Genomic DNA, 21953 nt, shown 5'->3' on the forward strand with positions numbered 1-21953 from the left:
AGAGTGTGCGTCCACCTCCTTTGAGCCCGCCTCTACGCCGTGTCCCGGGCGGGCGCTCGGTATTGCTGGGAGAGAAACCCCACGCGGGGTGGCGGGCCCTGGCATCACTCTCCTCGGCGACGCTTCATCCAGAAAGTTTCCTGCTCGTGTAAGGAAATCAGTCTTAAACTCTCCCTTTCGTCAAGAGGCCTACCAGCATTTTTGAGAGGTCCATTTCGTATGGTTGACTTTGATTGAGCCGGTTGGCAGGCTACGACAGCAGCTTTTGGGGACCGTCAGCCTTTCCCCGCTGCCACTCCACAAGCCTGCTTCCCGGACGAGGCCAGAGGCTGGGGATGGGCAGCAGCCTTCTCGGCCTGTCGTTCCCGAGTCAGCAGAGTTCCTGAGTCCTAGACCCGCCAGGCACCTGAAGATGTCTCTGTCGCCTGGAGGGTCGGTCCCTCCGAAAATCCCCGGGACTCCTGTGGGCGGTGGGGAGGGGACCGGTGTGTGAGATGCTACTTGAGGGTGGTGGGTGGGTGGGCTAGGGTGGGCCGCGGAGGCCTGGTGCGCTCTGGCTGAAGACCCCCGTCTCCCTCCCTGCCCCCAGGAGTTTGCGGCGCTTACTAAGGAGCTCAACGTCTGCAGGGAGCAGCTCCTGGAGAGAGAGGAGGAGATCGCGGAACTGAAGGCAGAGAGGAACAACACCAGGGTCAGTAGGCGCACCGCCAGTGTCTTTCCACACAGGACCCCATCCACTCCCCTTGTCCACACGTCCCCGTGGAGCTGGCCGGGAGCCATGAGTCCAGCGTTCTCACACCTTGTTTGATCCGGGAGGAGAATTAAGGCTATTTTAACACGTGCAAGGGCGGGGGCGGCTCCCTAACCGGGGACCAAATTGAAGGGATTCAGACTCGGTTTCGCATCTGGTCTCATTGGGGCCCAAAACTGAAAGTGCTGTTTAAACACGGTTTTCCCTTGGCCTCTCCCACCAGCTGCTGCTGGAGCACTTGGAGTGCCTCGTGTCCAGGCACGAGAGGTCTCTCCGGATGACGGTGGTGAAGCGGCAGGCGCAGTCCCCGGCCGGCGTGTCCAGCGAGGTGGAGGTGCTCAAGGCCCTGAAGTCCCTGTTCGAGCACCACAAAGCTCTGGATGAAAAGGTGCCTCCGGCCACGGCGGCTCTCGATTCGCGCACCTGCTGTGTGCCGTGAGGCACACGTCGCGTGTTTGTGGGACTGGAGTTTCCTTTTAAGCTTCTCGAATTCTTGTAAGAAGACAGGTCTGTGTGGTTAAAAAGTAGCGGTTGGCGGAAACGTTGTGCGTCTTGATTTGCTGTTACGAATCGCGTAATGTAATTTATTTCGGGGAAGATTTCGCTCCAGTGTGAAATTGAAAGCTGTTAACGAGCAAGTGTGTGAACGTTGGCATCCGCGAAAGACCTTACCAGCTACTCTGTCATGTGATTTGAGGTTAAGGGGACCTTCGGGTAACTGTACAGTAAGGAGAAATGAAACACCTACACGTACAAACTCAGTCCCTTTGTTTCCAGGTGAGAGAGCGGTTACGAGTAGCACTTGAAAGGTGTAGTTTGTTAGAAGAAGAATTAGGGGCCACACACAAAGAGGTAAGCTCCAGACGTCATGACGGGAGTTGATTTGAGGGGGTTTCCTTTTTATCCCTGGTCTTTAAAAAAACGTGTAAGACTCGCGGTGGGGACCGTCACCTGTCGCTTACTTTCTGACTGGCGAGCGAGGGCCGGCACACCTCACTGTCTGCGCCCAGCTGCGCGGTCTCTTACCTGCCATCGTGCAGCCGAGAATACGTTCCGATTTGGTCACTTGTTTTATTCTGGCTGCGGGACATCACTGCCCGTTTCCCCCGAACTGTGCTCACAATTTGCAGTTGTGTCTTTCCGAGAGGAGATTCTCTATCTGTATTTACTTCCTCACCCTCGTATTCAATTCTTTGGTTTTAGCTAATGATTCTTAAAGAACAGAATAATCAGAAAAAAACCCTAACAGATGGAGTGCATGACATAAACCACGAACAAGAAAATATGCCGAGCACGAATGGAAAGGCAAGTCCTCAGGCTTTCTCTCTGTCTCTTCCCCGGTTCCTCTGCCCGCAGACGTGGGGGCGCGTGCAGGACTGTCTGGAGAGCTGCTGCTAAGGCGCGTGGCGCCCGCGACAGCCGGCACAGATCGTGGGACTTGACCCATTTCCCGGAAGTGCCCTGTTTCTTAGCTCGCCAGACAAGGCTAGTTAAGGATTTTTCCCCCACCAGAGAGCTTCTGACGGTTCTTTAAGCCACGAGGAAGACCTCGCCAAGGTCATCGAGCTCCAGGAAATCGTGGACAAGCAGTCAAAGGAGCAGAGCCAGATGAAGGAGCGCCTGGCCGCCCTCTCCGCTCACGTGGCCGAGCTGGAGGAGGACCTGGACACGGCACGCAAGGACCTCATCAAGTCCGAAGAAGTGAACACAAAGCTGCAGCGAGATGTCCGTGAAGTGAGTGGCGGTAGAGACGGCCACGCCGCCGTCGAGCCGAACGTGGGGTGTTCCGTTCGGTCGTTGCCCGGTGGGTCCTTCCTCTCCCACGGCTTTCGAACTTCGGGAGTTTTGTGGCAGCGGCAGCAGAAGGGAACGGTGCTCCGGGCCCGGGGCGGGCTGCCTCCCCGTCTGCGTGGCGGACTCTCCCCTCCCCGTGCTCTCCCCAGGAGAGGCCGGCGGGCGGGCGGCGAAGCGCCCTCGGGTGCGGAGTGCGGGCCGTGCTCGCGGTCCGTTCCAGTAACACCCTCGGCACATCCACACCGCCACGGTGCTGCCGGGTCGCTTACGGGGCCGCGAGCGTACGCGGGCGGCTCTGCCGGGGGGCCGTCACCGGCCGCCTCTGCTGCTCTGACCTGCTCGCGGGGGTTACGTGCCGCTGGTCGTGGCGGTCGGAGCGAGCGAGGGTGCGGCCCGCCGGCCGTGGGGCAGGATCGTGGGGGAGTGCAGCCGCTTCTGCACGTGTGGTCGTTTATGGGAACCTGATCGTTGTCACAGAAACTAGTAAGGGCAGGATGGTCTCTCTGCCCCTCCTCCTGTCCCTGTGAGCTGCCCTTTGTGGACAGTCCCCCGCCCCCCGCCCCCCGCCCAGCACGGCCACCTCAGGAAGACCCTCTCAGACCCTCGAGCCTGGATGTACAGGTGCACTCTGTCTAGTAGCTTAGTGTGGGTGAGGTCGTGTGAGAATTTAAAGCAAAAATATTTGCAGAAATTACGTAACCTGTTCAGTGAAATTATTCTTTGGCAAGGGGTGGGGGGAGGAGGCTCTTCAGCAGAGTTTAAGATGCAGACACTTTAGAAATTCATTTCTTAAGACTCATCACTTTTCACGTTAAGACTGCTGACATAAATTCCTTAGTAAACAAAGAGGGCTGAAAGAGGAATCTTCAGGGTAGGGGACAGGAAAGGCAGGGCAGAAAGTTCTGGTTCCATTTTCAGTGTTAGATACCGTGTGGCTTCAGAAGGTTACTTCCAATTATATAAAAGTTTGCGTTTTGTCTCAGTTTGTTAACACTTCTGCTTTAACTTTGGTAACTGGATGAGATTTCATCCATCTTTTCCCCGGGAAAATGATGGTTGTATCTCCCAGCGTGTGTTTCCAGACGCCAGTCCCTGTTCTGTGGAAAGCTCACTTGTGTCAGGAGGCAACAGACGTCGAGACTTCCGGGAGATTTTATTATACGTTTCTCTTGAAACACATCGGAAAAAATAAGCCCCGGGGACTGAGCGGCCAGAATCCCAAGCAGGCTCCGCCCTGTGGGCGCAGAGCCTGACACGCGGCTCAACCTCACAAACCGCGAGATCGTGACCTGAGCCGAGATCACCGGCTGAGCCTCCCCGGTGCCCCGAGGGTGCTGGTTTTCTGTTTGGTTGGAAGATCAGGATTTAGCCCAGTTTTTGTGTCTGGAGTGTGTTAACGTGTCCTGCACTAGTCATTCCCTGTTTTCCCTCTGAAATACCTGCTGTAGGCCGTGGCCCAGAAGGAGGACATGGAGGAGAGGATCACCACCCTTGAGAAGCGCTACCTCGCGGCACAGCGTGAAGCCACCTCTGTGCACGACCTCAACGACAAACTTGAAAATGAGATTGCCAATAAAGACTCTATGCATCGACAGGTAGCTAATTTTGCTGAAATTCATCCAACTTTTATTAATCACAGGTGAAGTTAAATACCTTTCTCCTGTGGCATTCATGTTGGAAATCAAGTCTCAATGCAAAGTTTTTGGGATCTTGGAACATTGTGTTCAAAAGCGTGGGTTACTTCACCTTACACGTTTTAATTATTCGGGATTTTATGTAGCCGTGTTATGGAGCTACACCGCGTGATTCTTCCTTCTGTCTTGTTTTAACTGCATGTTAATCTGTTGCCTGTTAGCGCTGTTTCCAAAGGAGCAGGGAGTGGCCAGGAACACGCAGGCAGCTGACCACTTTTGTTAGTACCTGGGATCAGGGGGGAAGGGCAGGTGCAGAAACATAGTCTGGCGTGAGGACGTGAGTCTCCTGTGTTTTGAGAGGCCGCACGTCTCTTTCTTGGTCGTCACGGGTCATCCGGCATTAAACAGGAGACCCAAACCCAGCTTCTTGGAAACATAGCGAGTTTGGTGTGTTTAGAAGTGTGTCATTAGACAGAAAATAATAAGAGTCAGATACTAGGAAGCAACTAAAAATCGTATTGAGGAGCGCGGTTTAAGAGCACGTAAGATGTTCCAGCGGCACCGGCTGGCTCCGTCGGTTGAGCATCTGACTTCGGCTCGGGTCACGATCTTGCGGTTCGTGAGTTCGAGCCCCACGTCAGATTCTGTGCTGACAGCTCGGAGCCTGGAGCCTGCTTCGCATTCTGTGTCTTCCTCTCTCTGCCCCACCCCTGCTCGTGCTCGGTCTCTCAGTAAATAAACATTAAAAAAAAAAAAAAAAAGCATGTAAGGTGTTCCAAATAATGACTGTAAAAGGCAGATCACGAAATACTACGTACAGCATGTGATTTATTTTCTCAGGGTTTTAAAGCGGGATATGTGGTCTTTCCGCACTCACGGAACTATATGCACACAGATGAAGGGAGGAGGCTGTGTATAAACAAGTGTTAACCTCACAGGAACCTCGACTTCTACGTGATTTTTAAAATTACTTAAAAAAAAAATCCCTTGTCTAAATTTTCCCCATTGATTTTTTTTCAAGAGTGAGAGGGTTTTTCTAGAATAATCACACACTTGCAAAAATAACTCGACTGGCATGAGGCATATTCTCAGAGGCTCTGTGCTGGCCGACATGCCCATGGCAGTCTGCCCTAAGGAGCGAGCCCTCAGACGACAAGTCTGGTTATTTTTAAGAAGGCTTAGGACTGAACCCTTCTATCCTTAACTTGGGAAGAACGAGCAAGCTTCTACAGAAGATGGGTTTTCTTTAACGTGTGGGAACTTTGTCTTTTGAAAGACTTCTTTGAAGAAAGACACTGAAGAAAAGCAAATACTTTGGCGAGAGGTGTTTTGCGCAGTGAAATCAGGCCCCAGGGAGTGGGAGCCTCCTTGCAGAAAGGAAAGGTTTACTCTGAAGCGGCTCCCGAAACAGTTGGCTTCTGTGAGAACTGAGTTAGTAGATCTCTGCGTTTAGATTTTGTGTCACTTTATTACAAGTAGAAACGGATGGAAGACTTGCTACATTTTGATGCTTTGCTTTCATTTCCTAGACGGAGGATAAAAACCGCCAGTTGCAGGAGCGCCTGGAGTTGGCGGAGCAGAAGCTGCAGCAGACCCTGAGGAAGGCCGAGACGCTGCCCGAGGTGGAAGCCGAGCTGGCCCAGAGGGTGGCCGCCCTCTCCAAGGTGGGGCCCGCCCTTCCCTCTGGGTCCGATGGCGGGATGGCGATGTTCACGGTGGCCTGTTCGTGTCCCTTACCTGTCACTGTTCACGTCGGCGCGCCCAAGTCCACAGAACAGCTCAGATCTGTTTTCCGTGCTACTTTGAGATCGGAACGCTTTTCAGATGCCAGGCAGCTTCCCCATTTCTGTTGCCTCCGGTTTTGTCAGCTGTGTGCTGTTTCCAGTTGGCTCGATCTAAGACTCGCTGCTTCTCAGAGTTCAGTCAGCGACTCAAAGCTCAAGATAGCAGCCTTGGATAAGGGAAGGACAGGGGTGCCTGGCTGGCTCAGTCGGTGGAGCGTGGGACTCTTGACCTCAGGGTTGTGAGTTTGAGCCTCCTGTGGGGTGTGGAGCTTACTGAAAAAAATTAATAAATAAATGATTTTTTAAAAGGATACAATTTTTCTCAGAAATAGGAACATCCTCTTCTGTTTTAAAAATAGTCAAAATAAATTTGTAACAGTTTTTTTTATTAAAAAATTCTTTTGATGTCCATTTATTTTGAGAAAGAGAGGGAACGTGTGCACGTGCTCGAGCAGGGGACGGGCAGAGAGAGAGAGAGAGAGAGGGCCAGAGGGAGAGAAAATCCCAAGCAGGGTCCATGCTGTCGGCACAAAGCCCGACACGGGGCTCGAACTCACAAACCGTGAGATCATGACCTGAGCCGAAACCGAAGGTCAGACGCCCAACTGACTGAGCCACCCAGGCATCCCTGTAATAAGTAAATTTTGAAGTAATTCATTCACTGGTTCAACAAATACAGACGAGGCCTGAGCCAGACACAGTCCCTGCCCTCCCAGCTCTCACAGCCCTCACCACCCACGGGGGAAGCCAGCGGTTGAAGAGGCGGTTTCCAGACGTGACGTGGTCGGTGCTGGGATCGAGTGATCCACACGGGCCGAGAGAGCACATGACCCGGCAGACGGTCCGGCCTTCTGGGGCCTCGGCTGAGGGAGCCTAACGCAGGGAACCTGTCCATGCTTCTGTCTCACCGGCTCCTGTGCAGTCAGGCCCCCACTGGGAAGGCGTAGGCACGGGATGCTGACCCTCATGGCTGACGTCGGGTCGGGCAGGTGGTACCGGGCACCCACAGACCGACAGCTCCAACAGAGCCTCTCCTCTCCTTTGTGATCTGCGTGTAAAATCTCCGTTTCTTTTCTCCCCTGTCCTCTCTCCTGTCCCCGGTCGGCCTTGTAGTCCGACCCTTTATCTTCTGGACACTCTGCTGCTGAGGAAGCTAAACTGTCGGAACTCGCTTCCCAGCTTAGGAAGGTAGCACGTGTGCGTTGCTCTGTCCCGCTTGCTGCTTCCTGCTGTCCGTGCTCAGGGACCGCGGGCGTCTGCCGGGGGAGGAGGCACCGTCCACGGATCTGGGGCCCGGGGTGGGGACGAGCACGTTGCCGAGTCCCGGTCACCAGCTTGGAGGCCCACCGCTTCCCACTGGCACGCGTGAGGCCGGTAGGGCGTGTGAGCGGGCGGAAGGCCGCTCACGGCATGTCGTGCGTCGGCACAGCGTGTGGTGCGGGGCGGCCGGCTCTTCTGACCCCGCTGTCGCCCACAGGCCGAGGAGAGGCATGGCAACATCGAGGAAAGGCTGCGGCAGATGGAGGCCCAGCTGGAGGAAAAGAACCAAGAACTGCAGCGGGTACGTGTCCGAGCGGAGCGGCCGCGCACCTGGCGGTGGCTGAGGAGGAGGAGGCGCAGGCCGGGGGTGTGGGGGTGGGGAGCGGTGCCTTGTTTCCCACTTCTCCGCACGTGGACGCCAGGCCCCCTCTCGCTCCCGTCAGGGGTACGGTGGCCTCTGGTGCGAGTTGGACGCTGGTGAGCGCTCCTAGCATGTGGGAGATGTTCTCTGGACGCGGGGGCCCCGTAGGCAGTGCCGCCCGGGGTGGAGGCACCCGCACAGCCCACGGTGCCCGCCAGCTCGTCGGCAGCTACTCGCGGTGCACGCGGGACCTTGCAGGTGCCCCTCGGCCAAACCAGAGGTGCTGGCCTGGGGTGAGGCCCGTCCTAGAGGAGTAGTCCGCTTGCTTAGGATGTGACATTGAGGTCCTGAAATCAGGTCACGGGCCTGACCTTGGTCCCCACATCCTGAATGACTACTCGAGACGGAAAGGCGTAGGTCGGGGTGGATGTTCCCAAGAAGAGGAATAGCGTAATCGAGCCTTGACGAAAGGGAGGCCCGTGTCCCTTGACTCCCCTGAGACTTTTCCCTGGAGGAGCTGGTCGAAGGGCCACATGAAACACCCAGGAGACAGACCAGGCAGCGGCCACCCCGCCTTGGCACGTCCATCCAAGGCCGTCAGGTTTTGTTTTCACCAGAAACTCATGTGCTTGGCCCTAGGTCGCAGAGCATCACACATGAGTTTCCGGGCAGTGAAGGTCCTGACGCTAGCACGAGATCGCGTGTCGGCCGACCCCGGCCTCCCATCACACGCGCGCGCACAGGCAGACGCGAGCCTCTTGGGCCAAGAATTCGACCTTACTTACTTAGAGATGCACTTCATTACTTTCGGGACTGGATTGTAGTTTGAAAGGACGGGCGTTGAGATAAGGATTCTTCCGTAACCGAGGCAATTCCAAGGAAACTCCTAAGCTGTTTTGCTTGAAAAATACGTGGGTGCTGATGCCTTCTTGGGTGGCCAGGGTCTCCTCCAAGTGATGGCCGTTGCCGTGGGTGGGGTGTGACGGTCGTGCTTTCTGTTCACTGCTCCCAAGGGAAGAGGTGTCAGCACGTGTGTCTTACAGACGAGGGAACGCAAGCAGGGGCGGGGGTGGGGTGGGGCTGACCGTTGCCAGCCTGTGGCGTGTCCTGTGGGCTCCTCCTCCTACCTGGACCCCCTGGCTGCAGGGCACATGTCTACCCCGTGCCCTATGGCCCTCCACCCAGGAGGAGCCCCCAAGGGCCGCCGGCCTGTTCCCGCCGCTTCTCTTTTGTGTTCGTCAGGATATGGGGCAGAAACGAGCTTTTTAAACCTTGCAGTTGATGACAGTTACATAAAACACAGACCCGTGAGCTTTGCTGTTACACTTGAAAGTTACTGGAGGTAATTCGTTCCGATTTTTTTAATGCAAGTGTCCGTCACAAAACATTCAGGTGATGTGTGAATATAAAGAAAAACAGATGAAAGTCTCTCTCACCACCGAATTTTTTCCAAAGTGGATTTTTTTTTTTACCTTTCGCTTTTGTCTGTGGATTCATTTCTTTCTCCCTGAAGCCGGATCCGAGCTTCTGTTTATGCACCGGGAGATTCCTCCTCCCGTGTGTGGATAAGCTGATGCCCTTAAAAGTTTGCTCGTTCCTGCGTGTACATCTGCCTCCTGAGCCCATCTGAGAGCTCATAATCAGGACATTCCTGAGGCCCCCTGCGTATTTCGTTTCCCAGAAACGACGGGACCTTCTAACGGACGATCCCTCGCAGGGTCGTTCCTGCGGTTCTGTGCCCCGCTAGGTCGGTTCCGGCAGTGACGCACAAGCGCGCCCAAGAAGGCTGTGGGAAGGGGCAGCCGAGGACGAGGACGTCCTCGGCACGCCCTCGGCGCGTCTGCGCCGGTCATCGCACTTTGGCTTGAAGCTGGTGTCTCCTCTTCCAGGCAAGGCAGAGGGAGAAGATGAACGAGGAGCATAACAGGCGTCTGTCGGACACTGTCGACAAGCTCCTTTCCGAGTCTAACGAGCGGTTGCAGCTTCATCTGAAGGAGAGAATGGCTGCTCTGGAAGACAAGGTAGGACGGGACAGGCGGCGGCTGAGGGCTCCCGGCCTCACACAGGAGCCCCCTCGCGTTGTTCTTTAACGCGGAAAGACCACAGACCGTTTCCCACTCCCCGCTAAGTTCCCAGTGTCCCGTCCCTGCCCGACGTACGTGTGTGGGCAGGTGTGCGTTACTGTCTAGAAGAGAAGTCTGGTCTGGGAAGGGCCCCCGAGAGGGAGCACTTTAGGCTTTTGCTAATTGAGACTTAAGGAGTAAGGTAGCTTCGTGCTAATCAATAAATGGCACAGAGGTAGCCACAGACAGTACATAACTAAGTGGAGTGGCCGTGGGCCGGTAACCCTTTATTTACAGGACCTGGCGGTGGCTGGATGTGGTCGGCAGGCCCTCGTTGGCCAGCCCCGCGCTGGGACCTGTGTTAGGTCCAGCCCTCACCTGGTCCTTGCGTGGGGAGCTGATTTCCAACCTCGTGTATGGAGATGACGCTGTAGGAGTGCGCTGTTATGTAAGGCATTTAATCAGCTGAAAACAGGTTCTCCCGTTCCATTTCCTGCCTTCTCTCTTTGCATCTGGTTTGGAAAAAGTCTAAGCCTGGACTCTTACACAGTCATCATGGAAACACTTTAGCTGTAACAGGAGGGAAGGAGTGTCATAGGATCTGTGCCAGAGAAGCTCTGATGGAAACAGTTGGATTCGGACCTGATAAAACCGTTCTGGCTACACCCGTGTCCCTGAAGATGAGCCCAGAGTTTTCCCTGTGATTGGCACTTGGAGACACCAGTGAGCACTGCTAATTACGTGACACGCTTATTTTGCATAAAAACCGTTAGGAAGTGCATTATTACACCCGCGTAGGGTTCTTACCTCGCTGCCTCCTTGATCTCTGGGCCCAGCCTTAAGGTAGAGTAGTTCTGTCTTAGATTTGAATTACACGTACGAAACTTAGGTCATGTTTCCCAAGTGACCGGTGATTTACCCTGAAAGCTAGTACGGACCAGTTTAACTAATTAAAATGAACTTACGAACTTGTCGTACTTACATCCAGAAACTGATCCGTGAAGAAATTGTACACGGACAAAGCATCACCAAAGGCTGTTCCTGTGGTTTCAAAGACAGCATTTCACTCTGTGGGCATGCGACCCTGTTCGCTGGTGCAGCCACACGGTCCGTTCCTTTTCCATGCTGCGTTATCGTAAAGAGAAACATAGCTATGCTCTGTGCACTGTTTTCGAGAATCAACAGTAAAGGACTGTCTGTGTCTTTCTCAGAACTCTCTATTACGAGAAGTTGAAAATGTGAAAAAGCAGTTAGAAGAAACGCAACGTGAGAAGGTACTTCCATCTCTCAATCCTTCAGAGATCCGTCAAGACCGGAAAGGAGCAGGTGTCCGCTGGGGCTCCCACTTCCTCCACGGCGGGCCACCGCTGTGCTTTCGAGCGGCCCCACGCTCGCAAGTCTGAACGGCACGCGTGTGGCGGAGCTGGAGCCGAGCAGCCTCTGGGGTTCAGATTTCTGAGTCCCTCCGGGGGTTCACTCGAAAGCTCAAGTGTTCGCGTAAACCTTTCGTTGAGTGCAGCGTTGCCCAGCAGGAAGGTAACAGGTGACACGGGTGTCATCCCAAGGATTCTCGCGGCTGCATTTGAAATCGTCAAACAGACGGGTGATGTTAGTTTTCATGCAGCCCGATGCAGGCAACATGTTATTGTATCATGTAAATACTGTAGAAATGAAGGAGCTACTCCACACTGTTTTTCACATTCAGTCCTTGCAACCCACGGGGCGTCTCACAGTTCCATCCCCTGTGGTCGGGACCAGCCCCATTTTGGGCGCTCAGCCACGTGCGGCGGTGTCTGCTGCCTGGGATGGCACTGCCTAGGGGGTTGTTGTGTGACCGAAGCTCCTCGTCGGTTTTGCTCCCTGGTGCTGCGTGTGCAGAAGTGAGGCTGGGCTGCAGAGAGTCCACGAAGGAGCACGTGCCTGTTGCACAGAGGGCTATTCCCCCACCGCCCAGAAAGTCCTGCTCCTCTCTACACAATTAGGAAGAAGTGTCAGTGGCTCGGTGTTTCTCCTCTGTAACCTTGCTGTGCCTGAGACCTAAGTGTTCAGTAGGGTTTAGGACGTTCACTTGGTGATCCGGGTGTTTACTGTAGGACTCTTGGGGAGAATGGTCTTGGGGTTCGTAACTGCTGAATTTACCCATTGCGGTTATGATGGTTGACATTTGAGCACACTGGATGCAGATAGCTTTTTCATTTTTTTTAATTGAATTCTAATGAACCTACTGTGTTGTATCAGTTTCAAGTAGACAGCATAGGGTTTCAATAATTGTGCACCTTACTCTGTGCTCGTCATCATCACTGTGGTCACCGTGTGTCACCACACAGAGTCCTTAGGGTATCACGGACCGTATTCCCTGTGCTGTGCTTTTCATCCCCGTGACTGCCTGATTTTATATCTGGAAGCCTATGCCTCCTAATCCCTGTCGTCTCTTTCGCCCACCGCCCCCACTCTCCTCCCCTCTGGCAACCCCCAGTTTGTGCCCTGTGTTTAAGGGTATATTGACGCAAGTGATCGTAAACCTTGCCTGCAGCGGGTGTCATTGTCATTTGCTGCTTTGCAGGATCGGCTCCTACTGAACGTGGAAGCACTGAGGGCTGAATTAGAGCAGGCGAGACTGAGAGGCTCTTCCCTTCACCACGGGTATGACATTTCCCGGTTCACAGATCTGTTCCAGATGCTTCCCTTTGCCACGAATATGACCTGAACCAGCCCACAGTTACACACTAGAACCGTGGGTGTGCTGTGGTCTGATGCGAACCAGCTCCCAGGTACTGATAGCTGATGGTGGGGGGCACTGCCTTTGCCATGGCTCTGACACGAACCAGCTCACAGACACATGTGTTAACACCTGCTGTGTATCTTCGAGAATGAGCCCTTGGCCATATGGGCAGAGTGACCTGATGTGGCTCAGGGAGCCGGTAGCTTAGTAGCTGGTGAGAGGGAGAAGTAGAACATCACTCCAGAGGATAGGCTTGGACACCCAGGAGACCGGGAGGCATGACAGAGCTCGCAGCCGCAGGGGGAGGTGTGGAAGGTAGGGAATGATCAGTTTCTGTTGTGGGTGGGTTAATTTGCCCGCCCCCCCCCCCCCCCGCCGCGCAGTGTGGCACTGATGGTTGGGGATAGGAGGGGTCCAGCATGCCAGGTGAGGGCCCGCGTGCCTGGGAGCTGTGGTCCCTTCCACAAGGCCAGTGGGGTCGCCATGGGAGTGGCCGCACGGCCATGATTGTGAAGGTCAGTTTGACATTCGTGGTGTTAGCACAGTGCTTGTAGCTTCTTATGTTTTTGAAAAGACTGGAGAATGATGTGTAGTCACTTTAAGTCTGTTGGGACAACTGTGAGTCGCCTGTGAAGGAGTGAGTCAGCCGGCTTGTGAGCTGCGTCCCGCAGACAGTAATTGTCAGCAAGGTATTAAAAGGTTTCTTCGCTTCTTTGTAGGAAATAGTCACCGTGTGAGCGTCCGCTGGAGCGAGAGTCGCTCGAGTAGCTGACTGGGCCCCCTCAGGTGCAGGGAGCAGGCTCCTGCTCTGAAGGCAGGCCCGCTCGGGCCGCACAGGGGTTTGGGTGGCTGCAGATGGGGGCTCTCGGGAAGGTCGAGGGTGTGCTGTGGCTGTCCCTGTTGAGCCTGCTCGTAGGAAAGAGGAGAGGTCAGCGAAGGTCGGGTCGCGAGAGGCTCTCCCTGTCCGTGGAGCCGCTGGTGGCACAGCGAGTGTGTGTCCAGAGAGGGAAGGGCACGGGAAGATGAGGGCACAGGGCAGCCTCTCGGTTGGCTGATGGAGTTCCTCGCCGGCCGGAGGCCGGTGTCGCCGCTCAAGGGCTTGAAGGCGCGTATGTGTGAGGAGGCCAAGTGAGCAAACGGGAGCAAAGCAGACGCAGCACGGGCCACCGGCGTGCACGTTGGAGTTCTCCAGGGAAGGGGCCGTGCGGGCACCCGGAGGCCGGCACCGTGGGGCAATTTCGGTAACAGGGAGGTCCACGCCCGTCGCCCGCCTGAGGCGTGCTGGCCAGCGAGAGGGATAGAGAGGGGCCGTGCGCTCCCGTGGTGCGGAGGGAGCGGCCGCGGTCACGGGTGGCCCTGTGGTGTGCAGACGGCGGGCAGGAGGCCGGTCGGGAACGGGGTCTGCTTGAAGCCGTCTCACATGGCGCTCTCCCACCAGCGTGGGAGCTGTGTCACCGTGAGCACGGGCGGCCGCGGGGACGGGACTGAGGAGGTGGCAGGCAACCCGGCCAGCCGAGCCCTCCTGGCACGACCTCACAGCCGAGTCTTGTGTCGTGTCCTCCTCTAGCAGGACGGGATGGCCTGGGTTGTGGAGGAGAAGGAAGGTGACGGACCGACTTCCACACGCAGGCGGGGCAGATGGGACAGAGCTCTGGGATAGGACTGGATGCGGGGTGGCCGGGTCGGGGGCCCGGGGGCCCGAGACAGGGTGTCCGAGTCAGGGGACACTCGCGAGCCTCGGAGGAGCCACGAACCATCCCAGACCACACGCGGGGTGTCACGTGTAGCTCTCACCGGTTGGCAACGTGCCGTGGCCCCCAGCGGTGACGCTGGGCCACCTGAGCGCAGGTGAGCAGTTCCGCCGGGAATAGGGGGACGGGAGGAGGGAAGGGTGGCTGTGGCCCGCGGGCGGTTCGGACTTGGCTGTCTTACAAACAAGCAGTAGCCTGGGGCAGCGTTTCTCGAGGACGTTTCTTTAAAGGCCGCAGAGAGGAGGAGCGCGAAGCACGCAGAGGAGACGTCCTGTCACGCGGGCTCTGTCTGCAGGCCTCGCGGGGCGGCGCCCGGGGCCCCCTCTTTAGTTGATGTGAATCCGATGGACGTGTTCTGTCTCCCGAGACCATAAGGATTTCTGAAACGGAAGCCAGCCTCTCTTCTTTTCCAGAGAGCAAGGAGCCACTGGACTCCCGTGCAGGGTGCAGGTGTAGAGGGTGAGCCCGTGGCCGAGGCCGGGCACATGGGCTGGCGGGTGCTCCTTCACAGCTGCTGCCCAGAGCTTCGTGCCCAGAGCCTTTGCTGAGGGGAGCAGCTGACAGCCCAATTAAGTGGCTCCACCCTAGGGGCTCGGGGCTCCGTCGAACTTCTCTGGAGACTTCTGTGGCCAAGGGGGACGGTTGTCTGTCAGTCTCAGTGGGCACAGGCCAGAGACGCTTTTGCCTCGGAAACACCGGGCGCGTCGCCGCCTCCTGTCCACGGGAGCTGCGAGCTGCGGTTCCCGAGGATCCTGCCATGGGTGCCCCTGAGGTGCCGGTTAGTGGCAACAGGAGGGATGCCTGGGGTCACCCGGCCTCACGGCGAGGGCCTTGGCACGCGCGGGAGATGGCACCTGAAGGCCAGAGGGACGCACGGGAGCGCTTCCCGGTCAGTCGGGCAGCAGGTGTCACAGACGCGCAGGGCGACGGGTTGGCTGGGGGCAGGTGCCGAGGCCGAGCACGGGCCCTGCTCCACATCGGGGACGGCTGGGCCGCGGCGAGGCGTTGCCCCTGCTGGGCCCGGGAGACCCTGTCTCCGCAGGGCCTGGTTGGCGGGCTGGGACGGGAGCCAGGAGAAAAGATGGTGTCCTTGGAGACCTTCTTCTGTGACCTCAGTTTCCAAATTGGCGGGTTCTGGCCTGGCTGACAAAGTTCACTTCTTGTTGATAATGACCTTTTTCTCCCCCCACCCCCCCCATATATTTCAGGCGACCGCACTTGGGCAGCGTCCCAGATTTCAGGTTCCCTCTGGCGGACGGCCCCACGGATGCCTACAGCAGCGCGGTGTTGCGCCCCCGGAAAGGCCGTGTGGCCGCTCTGCGAGATGAGCCTTCCAAGGCAAGGACCTCTGTCCTCCGGGGGCTCTCGCGGGACCCGCCCGCCCGCCTGCTCCAGTGTCACCTGCCTTATCCTCTGGCTGTGAGGCTCTTCTGGAACTAAACTGCTGATAGGCCGCTGTCTCTTGTCCCCTTCCCCCATTCTTCTTTTGCTGGCTCACAATTTACTTTGTAGAGCTTTTTTCCTTTCTTTTCGAAGAAGAGTAGAAATGTGGGTTGAGATGGGACCTACTGTTAAGCACAGCACAATGCTAATTAGTAGTTTTGAAACGCTAATGAAGATTCAGTGAATAGGTGTATTCATCTTTAAGCAAAAAAGAATTCACATTTGGAGTTTAAATACTTTTGTACTTTTGTCTCTTCAGCAGCGTATATTTTTATATACTTGTGTATGTTTTCAGCACCGATAGTCATTGAACGAGTTTGGGCCAGCCATCATCCCAGACCTAGCTAGGGCTGCAGCATGACCGAAAAAAGCCAGATGAGGGGCACCCGGTGGCTCAGTCGGTCAAGCGTTCCACTCCTGATTTCCTCTCAGGTCACGATCTCTCGGTTTGTGAGATCGAGCCCCGCGGCCCCGCATGGGACTCTGCGCTGACCGCGCCTGGAGCCTGCTTGGGATTCTCTCTCTCTCTCTCTCTCTCTCCCTCTCCCTCTCCCTCTCCCTCTCCCTCTCCCTCTCCCTCTCCCTCTCCCTCTCCCTCTCCCTCTCCCTCTCTCTGCTCCTCCCCCACTTAAAATAAAACAAAGAAAACCATAAGTAGATAAAAAGTCAGAGGAGAGGCCTGCACCCCTATCTGTGCGCAGTGTAGTGAGGAGAGACCAGCAGCGAATGGGAAGTAAAAGGTGATATGTGTGTTAGTTACCTATTTCTGTCTGACAGATGATTGACAAATCCCTGCGACGGGGAGCGGCTTAGGAGGAACACTTCGCAGTGGCTGGTTTCTGTGAACTTAGGAGAGTCTTAGCTGGGTGATTGTGGCTCAGGGGCTCGTGAGGTTGCACCACCAGGAGGCTCGGCTGGGGCTGGCTGGTGCACTGTGCGCTCCCTTGCCTGGGTGTTGGAGGCAGGCCTCAGGTCGTCACCACACGACCTGCCCACAGGCTGCTTGGCTGTCCTCCCGGCACAGCAGCGGCTTCCCCAGAACTCACGGGGAGAGAGGGCAGGCAGAAGGTCCCAGAGCTTGTGCCGTACTAGTCTTGGGAGCTGCCCGCCTTCACTTCCACCACGTTCTGTTCGTTAGAGCTGCAGGGCCAGCCCACACTTGGGGTCCACCCCTCGACAGGGGTAGTGAAGAACTCGTAGACGTAGTTTGAAACCACCACCGTGTCAGATGGGAGTAAGCGGGGAGAGGCAATCGGGTGTCGCGAGTTATGAGATGAGGAGGGAATAAGAATTGTAAACTCAGACAGGGAGGTGTCGCCAGGAGGGTTACGTTTGAGCACTGGCCTGAAGGAGGCAAGTGAAGGAGCCGTGTGGATAGATCACAAGTTGGTGCCAGCAAGAGGTGCTGATGGAAGGGACCTAGGGCATGAGAGAACGTGACAGGCGGGGGGAGCTCCAAGAGGTCGTACCAAGGGGACACGTCCGGTGAGCAGTTGGACACCCCAGTCTGGGCCTCAGGAGACCTTGACTAGAGAGAAGGATTAGAGCCAGAACACGCTGGTGGCTTCTAGAGGCACAGGCCACATAAAGTCCCTAGGTGGGCACCTGTGGATAGCCCCAGAGTCCAAGGGCGGCTCTCTGGGCACTGCCCAGCGTGGCAGTGGAGAGAGGGAGACAGAACTGGCAGAGACCAAGCGGTCCCGACAAGTGGTGGGAGGAGCCCAGTGGGCCAGGTGCTCAGGGAACGGGAGACCGGTGGGCCTGGTCGTGCCGGGTGGGGCCAGGCAAGGTGGAGGCTGAGGGACCACGGTGGTCTGGTCCAGGAGCAGTTGTGCTAAAGCCCACTCGCCCGAGTTCCAGAGTCTGTGTAGACACAGTAGGGGCAGCTTTCTGGAGGACTTGAACTGTGGTTGGGAGCAGAGGCGCAGTGCTAGCTGGAGGGAGACACAGGGTAAAAGTTCTGTGGTTTGTGTTCCGTTATTTTGGAGGGAAAAGGGGGAAGGCGTTTTTAGGCTGACGTGGATGAAGTTAGAAAGGTGATCATCCAGAGAGAGAGGGCGGAACGATGTCCCTGAGCCAGCCGAGGGCCTCGTGCCCGTGGGCGGAGCCGTCTCGGGGGGGTGGGTGAGCAGGAGGGCAGGAAAGCCTCCAGGAGAGCCGCTGCTCGCACCCGCGCCCTGCTCCTCAGGCCACAGGGTTTGGGCTCGGCCGCAGAGGCGCCTCTGCCACTCGAGGGTAGCCCCGAGAAGAGCAGGTTCGCGGGCTGCTCCTGGGTCCTCTCTGCTCCTTCCATTCGGTCACACCAGCCTCAGGAAGGGAGGCGGGGGACGCTCCAGTGGCTGCACGTCCCCTACCTGGAACACCGGCGAGCTGGTGGGGCCGCAGAAGTGCACTCAGATTTAATGGCCTTGTAACTGCCCACGGGGGTGGCTGGCTGGCACCAATGTATTTTTTCATTCCCATTTTTGTTTCTGGTCTGCTCGTCCCACCCTGTGGACGATGTCACAGAAATGCCCCACGTCCACGGAGGCACGAGCGTCGCAAGGGGGTCTAAGTCATAGGCCGCCCTCCTCACCTGTGCCTTAAGTACTGCTTGCTTCGTAGGTCAGCAGCTTGTAAGCACAAGGCAGTTCCCCGCTTTCTTTGGGCTTCCAGTTGAAAACCTTTCAAGTTTCTGATGGATTTCTTGTAGGTTTCTAGAACTGCATTGTTATTTTCCGCCTTTGCCGAGATTGAGTTTTTTTACTCACAGGTACAGACTCTTAACGAACAGGATTGGGAACGTGCCCAACAAGCTAGCGTCCTAGCAAATGTGGCGCAGGCGTTCGAGAGCGACGTCGACGTGTCTGATGGCGAAGACGACGGGGACACGCTCTTCAGTTCGGCCGCTCTGCTCTCGCCCAGTGGGCAGGCCGATGCCCAGACGCTGGCCATGATGCTGCAGGAACAGCTGGACGCCATCAACAAAGAGATCAGGTACACGTGATCGTGCGCGGCACCGCAGAGACCACAGTGTCTCCGAGGGACTGTTACTGCGCTCAGGAAGGTCTGGAACAAACACTCTGAATGCTCTGAGCGTCCCATAACGATAAAGCTCCTTCTGGTCTATTTTAAGAATATTGTGCGATTCCCCTAGGTTATAAAATTCAGTTCACCAGGGCATCTGTCCACAGTCGTGGACAGGTTCGCGTAACCTCTGGGGAAGGGCGGGAGGTGTGCAGTCCCTTCCTGCGGGAGCCGACAGCACAGCCAGAGAGGGCCGCGTGGGTGCCCAGTGTGCGCCTGCGATGCTCCTCGGCGGCGTCCGACCGAGGTTCCAGGGTCGGCCAGGACGCGGAAAGCCCAGGGTGCGGGGAGGCCTCCCCGATCCACGGCGCAGAGGGAGGGTGTGTGGGGCGGGCCGCGTGCATGAACGTAACATGTCGAAATCGGTCCATTGTGGAGCAGTGAGCGCTCAGGGGGCGTGTGTTTGAATCATTTTACGCTCGTCACTATTTCAAGGGTGTTTTCTTTAGAAATCCTCTTAGCAGCTATGGTAGCGAATTTACAAAGCTCTGGTCCCGCGGAGGCAAGAGAACCCAGAGCCTGGCCCTCGTGGAGACGGAGGCGGCAGGGTGGGCAGGATGGTGGGCCCGGGGGCCCGGGAGCTGCTCTGTTTTGCAGTCCTGAGGTCCCGGGGGGGAGGGGGGGGGGGAGCGGGCACGTGCTAGTGACCCTGCTGCCGTGGATCCGGGTAGAGTCACTGTCCACGTTTCGTTCTTGGGAAGCTAGCACAGGCAGACGTGCTCCTTCCTGCCTGCAGAGAGCGGGCGGTGAGGACAGACGCCAGCGGGAGAAGTGGGGAGGAGCAGTGGGCTCTGTGGGAGCCGTGCCCCGTCAGGTCAGCGCGGGAGAGGAGAGAGGGCCCGCGCTTCGGCTTTGCTTTTGTGCGGCGTGTGGCCAGGGAGAAGCGATCCTCCTTCGTGATCTCTGGCAGTGAAGAGTGTTCGCCTTGAGTTCCAAATGAATGGAGTACGGAGGAGGCTGGTAGAACATTCCATCAAATAAACTGGTTTGAATTCAGCCTTAAAAAAAACCCCAAAACTCAATGTTTTCATCTAGTCTAGAGGCTTCAGCGTCGGGGAACTCCCAGCTGCTCCGTGGGTCGGTCCTCCGGTTAGGTCAGAGGTCCCGATTTCCAGTTGCAAAACGGGTACATCGACGTGTCTGAGAACTGGGAAGGTGGCAGTTGTGAACTCACAGCTCGTCGTACGGCGAGAGCTGCCGGTGAGCCTCTGGCCGAATCCGAGCGCACAGGAGTAAAATCAAGCACGGCTGGTGCAAGGAGCTTTACGGGACGCCCTGCGGGAGTCCCCTCGTGTTGTTCTGAAACGGGGTGTATCGAAAAGACACTAAGAGGGAGACCGACCGTTCTCGCTGAGGTGGGGTCGGAGCAGCCGTCCTCGGAGCTCACCGGCCCGCACGTTCGCAGCGCGGGAGCAAGCACGGAATTGTCCCGCAGGTGCGTTCACGGGTTTGCCAGGGCGGCGAGGGTGACCTGTCTGCTTTCGTTGCAGGCTCATTCAAGAAGAGAAGGAGAGCGCGGAACAGCGGGCGGAGGAGATTGAGAGCCGAGTGGGCAGCGGCAGCTTAGACAGCCCCGGCCGTTTTAGACCCGCGGGCTCCGGCGCCCCGCACCCCGCGTCCCCGCTCGCGGGCCCCTCCCCTCCACACAGCGGGCGCTCCACCCCACGGAGGGGCCCGCACAGCCCCGCCAGGGAGGTGGACAGACTGGGGGTCATGACTCTAGTGAGTATTTGCCTCTTCTTCCTGCGGCGCTCCCCCCACCCCAGCCCCCGACTTAGGTGCCAGAGTCTACGAAGATGGTTCTGTCTCGTGTTTTACCCAGAAGGAAAGCCGGTTCATCTGTCACGCTCAGAGGTGCGAGAATTTTTAAACCAGCCAGTGTTTAGTCAGTCAGCAGTAGCCGGTGACACACGGATTGTGCTGTGCGGGTGAGCGGGTTAGCCGTCGTCGTGAGCTCATCGTCAGAGCTTTTAGGTGTGGAACTTTGGATGTGGGCCCGTGCCGGGCACCGTGGCTCCGAGGGGCGTGTTCTTGTTTTCGGGGAGTCGGCGGTTTCACCACAGTGAGTACGGACGGGAGAGAAGGCGCAGAGTGGGGCGGTGCCGTCTTTCTCCGCATTAGAGATGCCTAACTGGAGGGGTCGGGACACGCACTCAAAAAGCAAAGTAAAGTAAAGCTCAGGTCGGTTCTCCTGACGCCGGCGCGTGTGTGAGCCCCGCACGGGGACGGCTTCTGGGAGCGCGTCTTCGCTCCTCGGTGTCTGGAGACGCGGTGACCGTGCGGTTTCTGGGCGAAGCGCGCAGCTCTGCAGGATGTCGCGGAACTTCGCCGCGTACGTAGCTTAGGTTTGGAGAGCACGTCCCCTCTTTCCGCCTACGGTCACGTTTACGACGCTGTGTTTCTGAGTGCGCTCGCGTCTCAGAATCTGTCCCCTTACCGTCGTTTTTCTTCCCAGCTGCGCTGTTGGCCAGCCTGTGATTAGATCAGCCGGGAGTCTCTTCCGTGGCCTGTGACGCGGGAGCTAGTCCGTTTTGTGTTGTTTTGACGTCACTCTGTGTATAATTCGCGCCATTAGCTGATCAGCTCGTGCCTTAAACTCTTGGACGGTCTCATCTGTGGTTTCACGCTTTCTTCCTCTCGGAGAATCTGTGAACGTCGCTGTAAAAATAATCGGCTCTTTTCCCTGCTGTGGAATTTGTGTGCCGGCCGAGAGTGTGTCTGCTTCCGTGCTGGGGTTTGATTTGCCGTCTCGTCCTTTCGCTTGCTTACCGCTGTTCACGCAGACCTCAGCCTCCCGCCCCCCAGCCGGTATCTTGTTCGCCCACCCCCGCCCCTCTCTGCCCCACGCCGTAAGCCCCTCCGCAGCGTGCTCCCGTGGCCGTGATCCTGTGTGTGCAGCGTCCGTGGTCAGTCGTGGCTCTCTCGTGTCGTTCCTGCTTTGTCTTCGTTTCTCGTGAGGTGGTGGGGTTTCGCCCCGATGGTGACCAGTGGCACTTAGCGTGTCACCGTGTAGTACGCGCGGGTGTGACACAGATAACTCGTCAGCGAAGGGTTTCTTCTAAAGAGATCAGACACAGCACGCTCTGTGGTGCCGACGCTCGCGGTCAGGACTCCAAACCTCACGGGCTAACCGGGCACAAGTGCCGCCTTCCACACGGAAACACGGGGCTCGTTCTTGTCACGTACCTGCACGTACGGCGCGTTGATTCTTGGGAAGTCTTCACTCAGATTCTAGGTCGGGACCTGACGCTAACAGCCAGCAGGTCCTTAACCAGAGTAGGTCGCTTCGGTGCTCTACCGGGTGTCGCGGTCACTTCTTCGACA

At 56.9% G+C, this 21953-nt stretch overlaps 1 protein-coding gene across 2 annotated transcripts in view; it reads left to right on the plus strand.

Annotated features, from left to right (window-relative positions):
- Positions 1 to 21953, plus strand: part of PPFIA1 (PTPRF interacting protein alpha 1) — a 91173-nt gene that overhangs the window by 41705 nt on the left and 27515 nt on the right. Inside the window, exons 3-17 of one of the 2 annotated variants that reach the window (XM_047877133.1) lie at positions 590 to 691; positions 975 to 1139; positions 1529 to 1603; positions 1955 to 2056; positions 2264 to 2485; positions 3994 to 4140; positions 5709 to 5843; positions 7077 to 7151; positions 7441 to 7524; positions 9474 to 9605; positions 10859 to 10921; positions 12211 to 12290; positions 15329 to 15458; positions 18316 to 18539; positions 20120 to 20351. In XM_047877133.1, the coding sequence (XP_047733089.1) occupies positions 590 to 691; positions 975 to 1139; positions 1529 to 1603; positions 1955 to 2056; positions 2264 to 2485; positions 3994 to 4140; positions 5709 to 5843; positions 7077 to 7151; positions 7441 to 7524; positions 9474 to 9605; positions 10859 to 10921; positions 12211 to 12290; positions 15329 to 15458; positions 18316 to 18539; positions 20120 to 20351 (1968 nt within the window). The remainder of the gene's footprint in view (positions 1 to 589; positions 692 to 974; positions 1140 to 1528; positions 1604 to 1954; positions 2057 to 2263; positions 2486 to 3993; positions 4141 to 5708; positions 5844 to 7076; positions 7152 to 7440; positions 7525 to 9473; positions 9606 to 10858; positions 10922 to 12210; positions 12291 to 15328; positions 15459 to 18315; positions 18540 to 20119; positions 20352 to 21953) is intronic. The other variant, XM_047877132.1, reaches the window with a different exon arrangement.

This window comes from Prionailurus viverrinus, chromosome D1 (genome assembly GCF_022837055.1).
Source record: "Prionailurus viverrinus isolate Anna chromosome D1, UM_Priviv_1.0, whole genome shotgun sequence".
Lineage (NCBI taxonomy): Eukaryota > Metazoa > Chordata > Mammalia > Carnivora > Felidae > Prionailurus > Prionailurus viverrinus.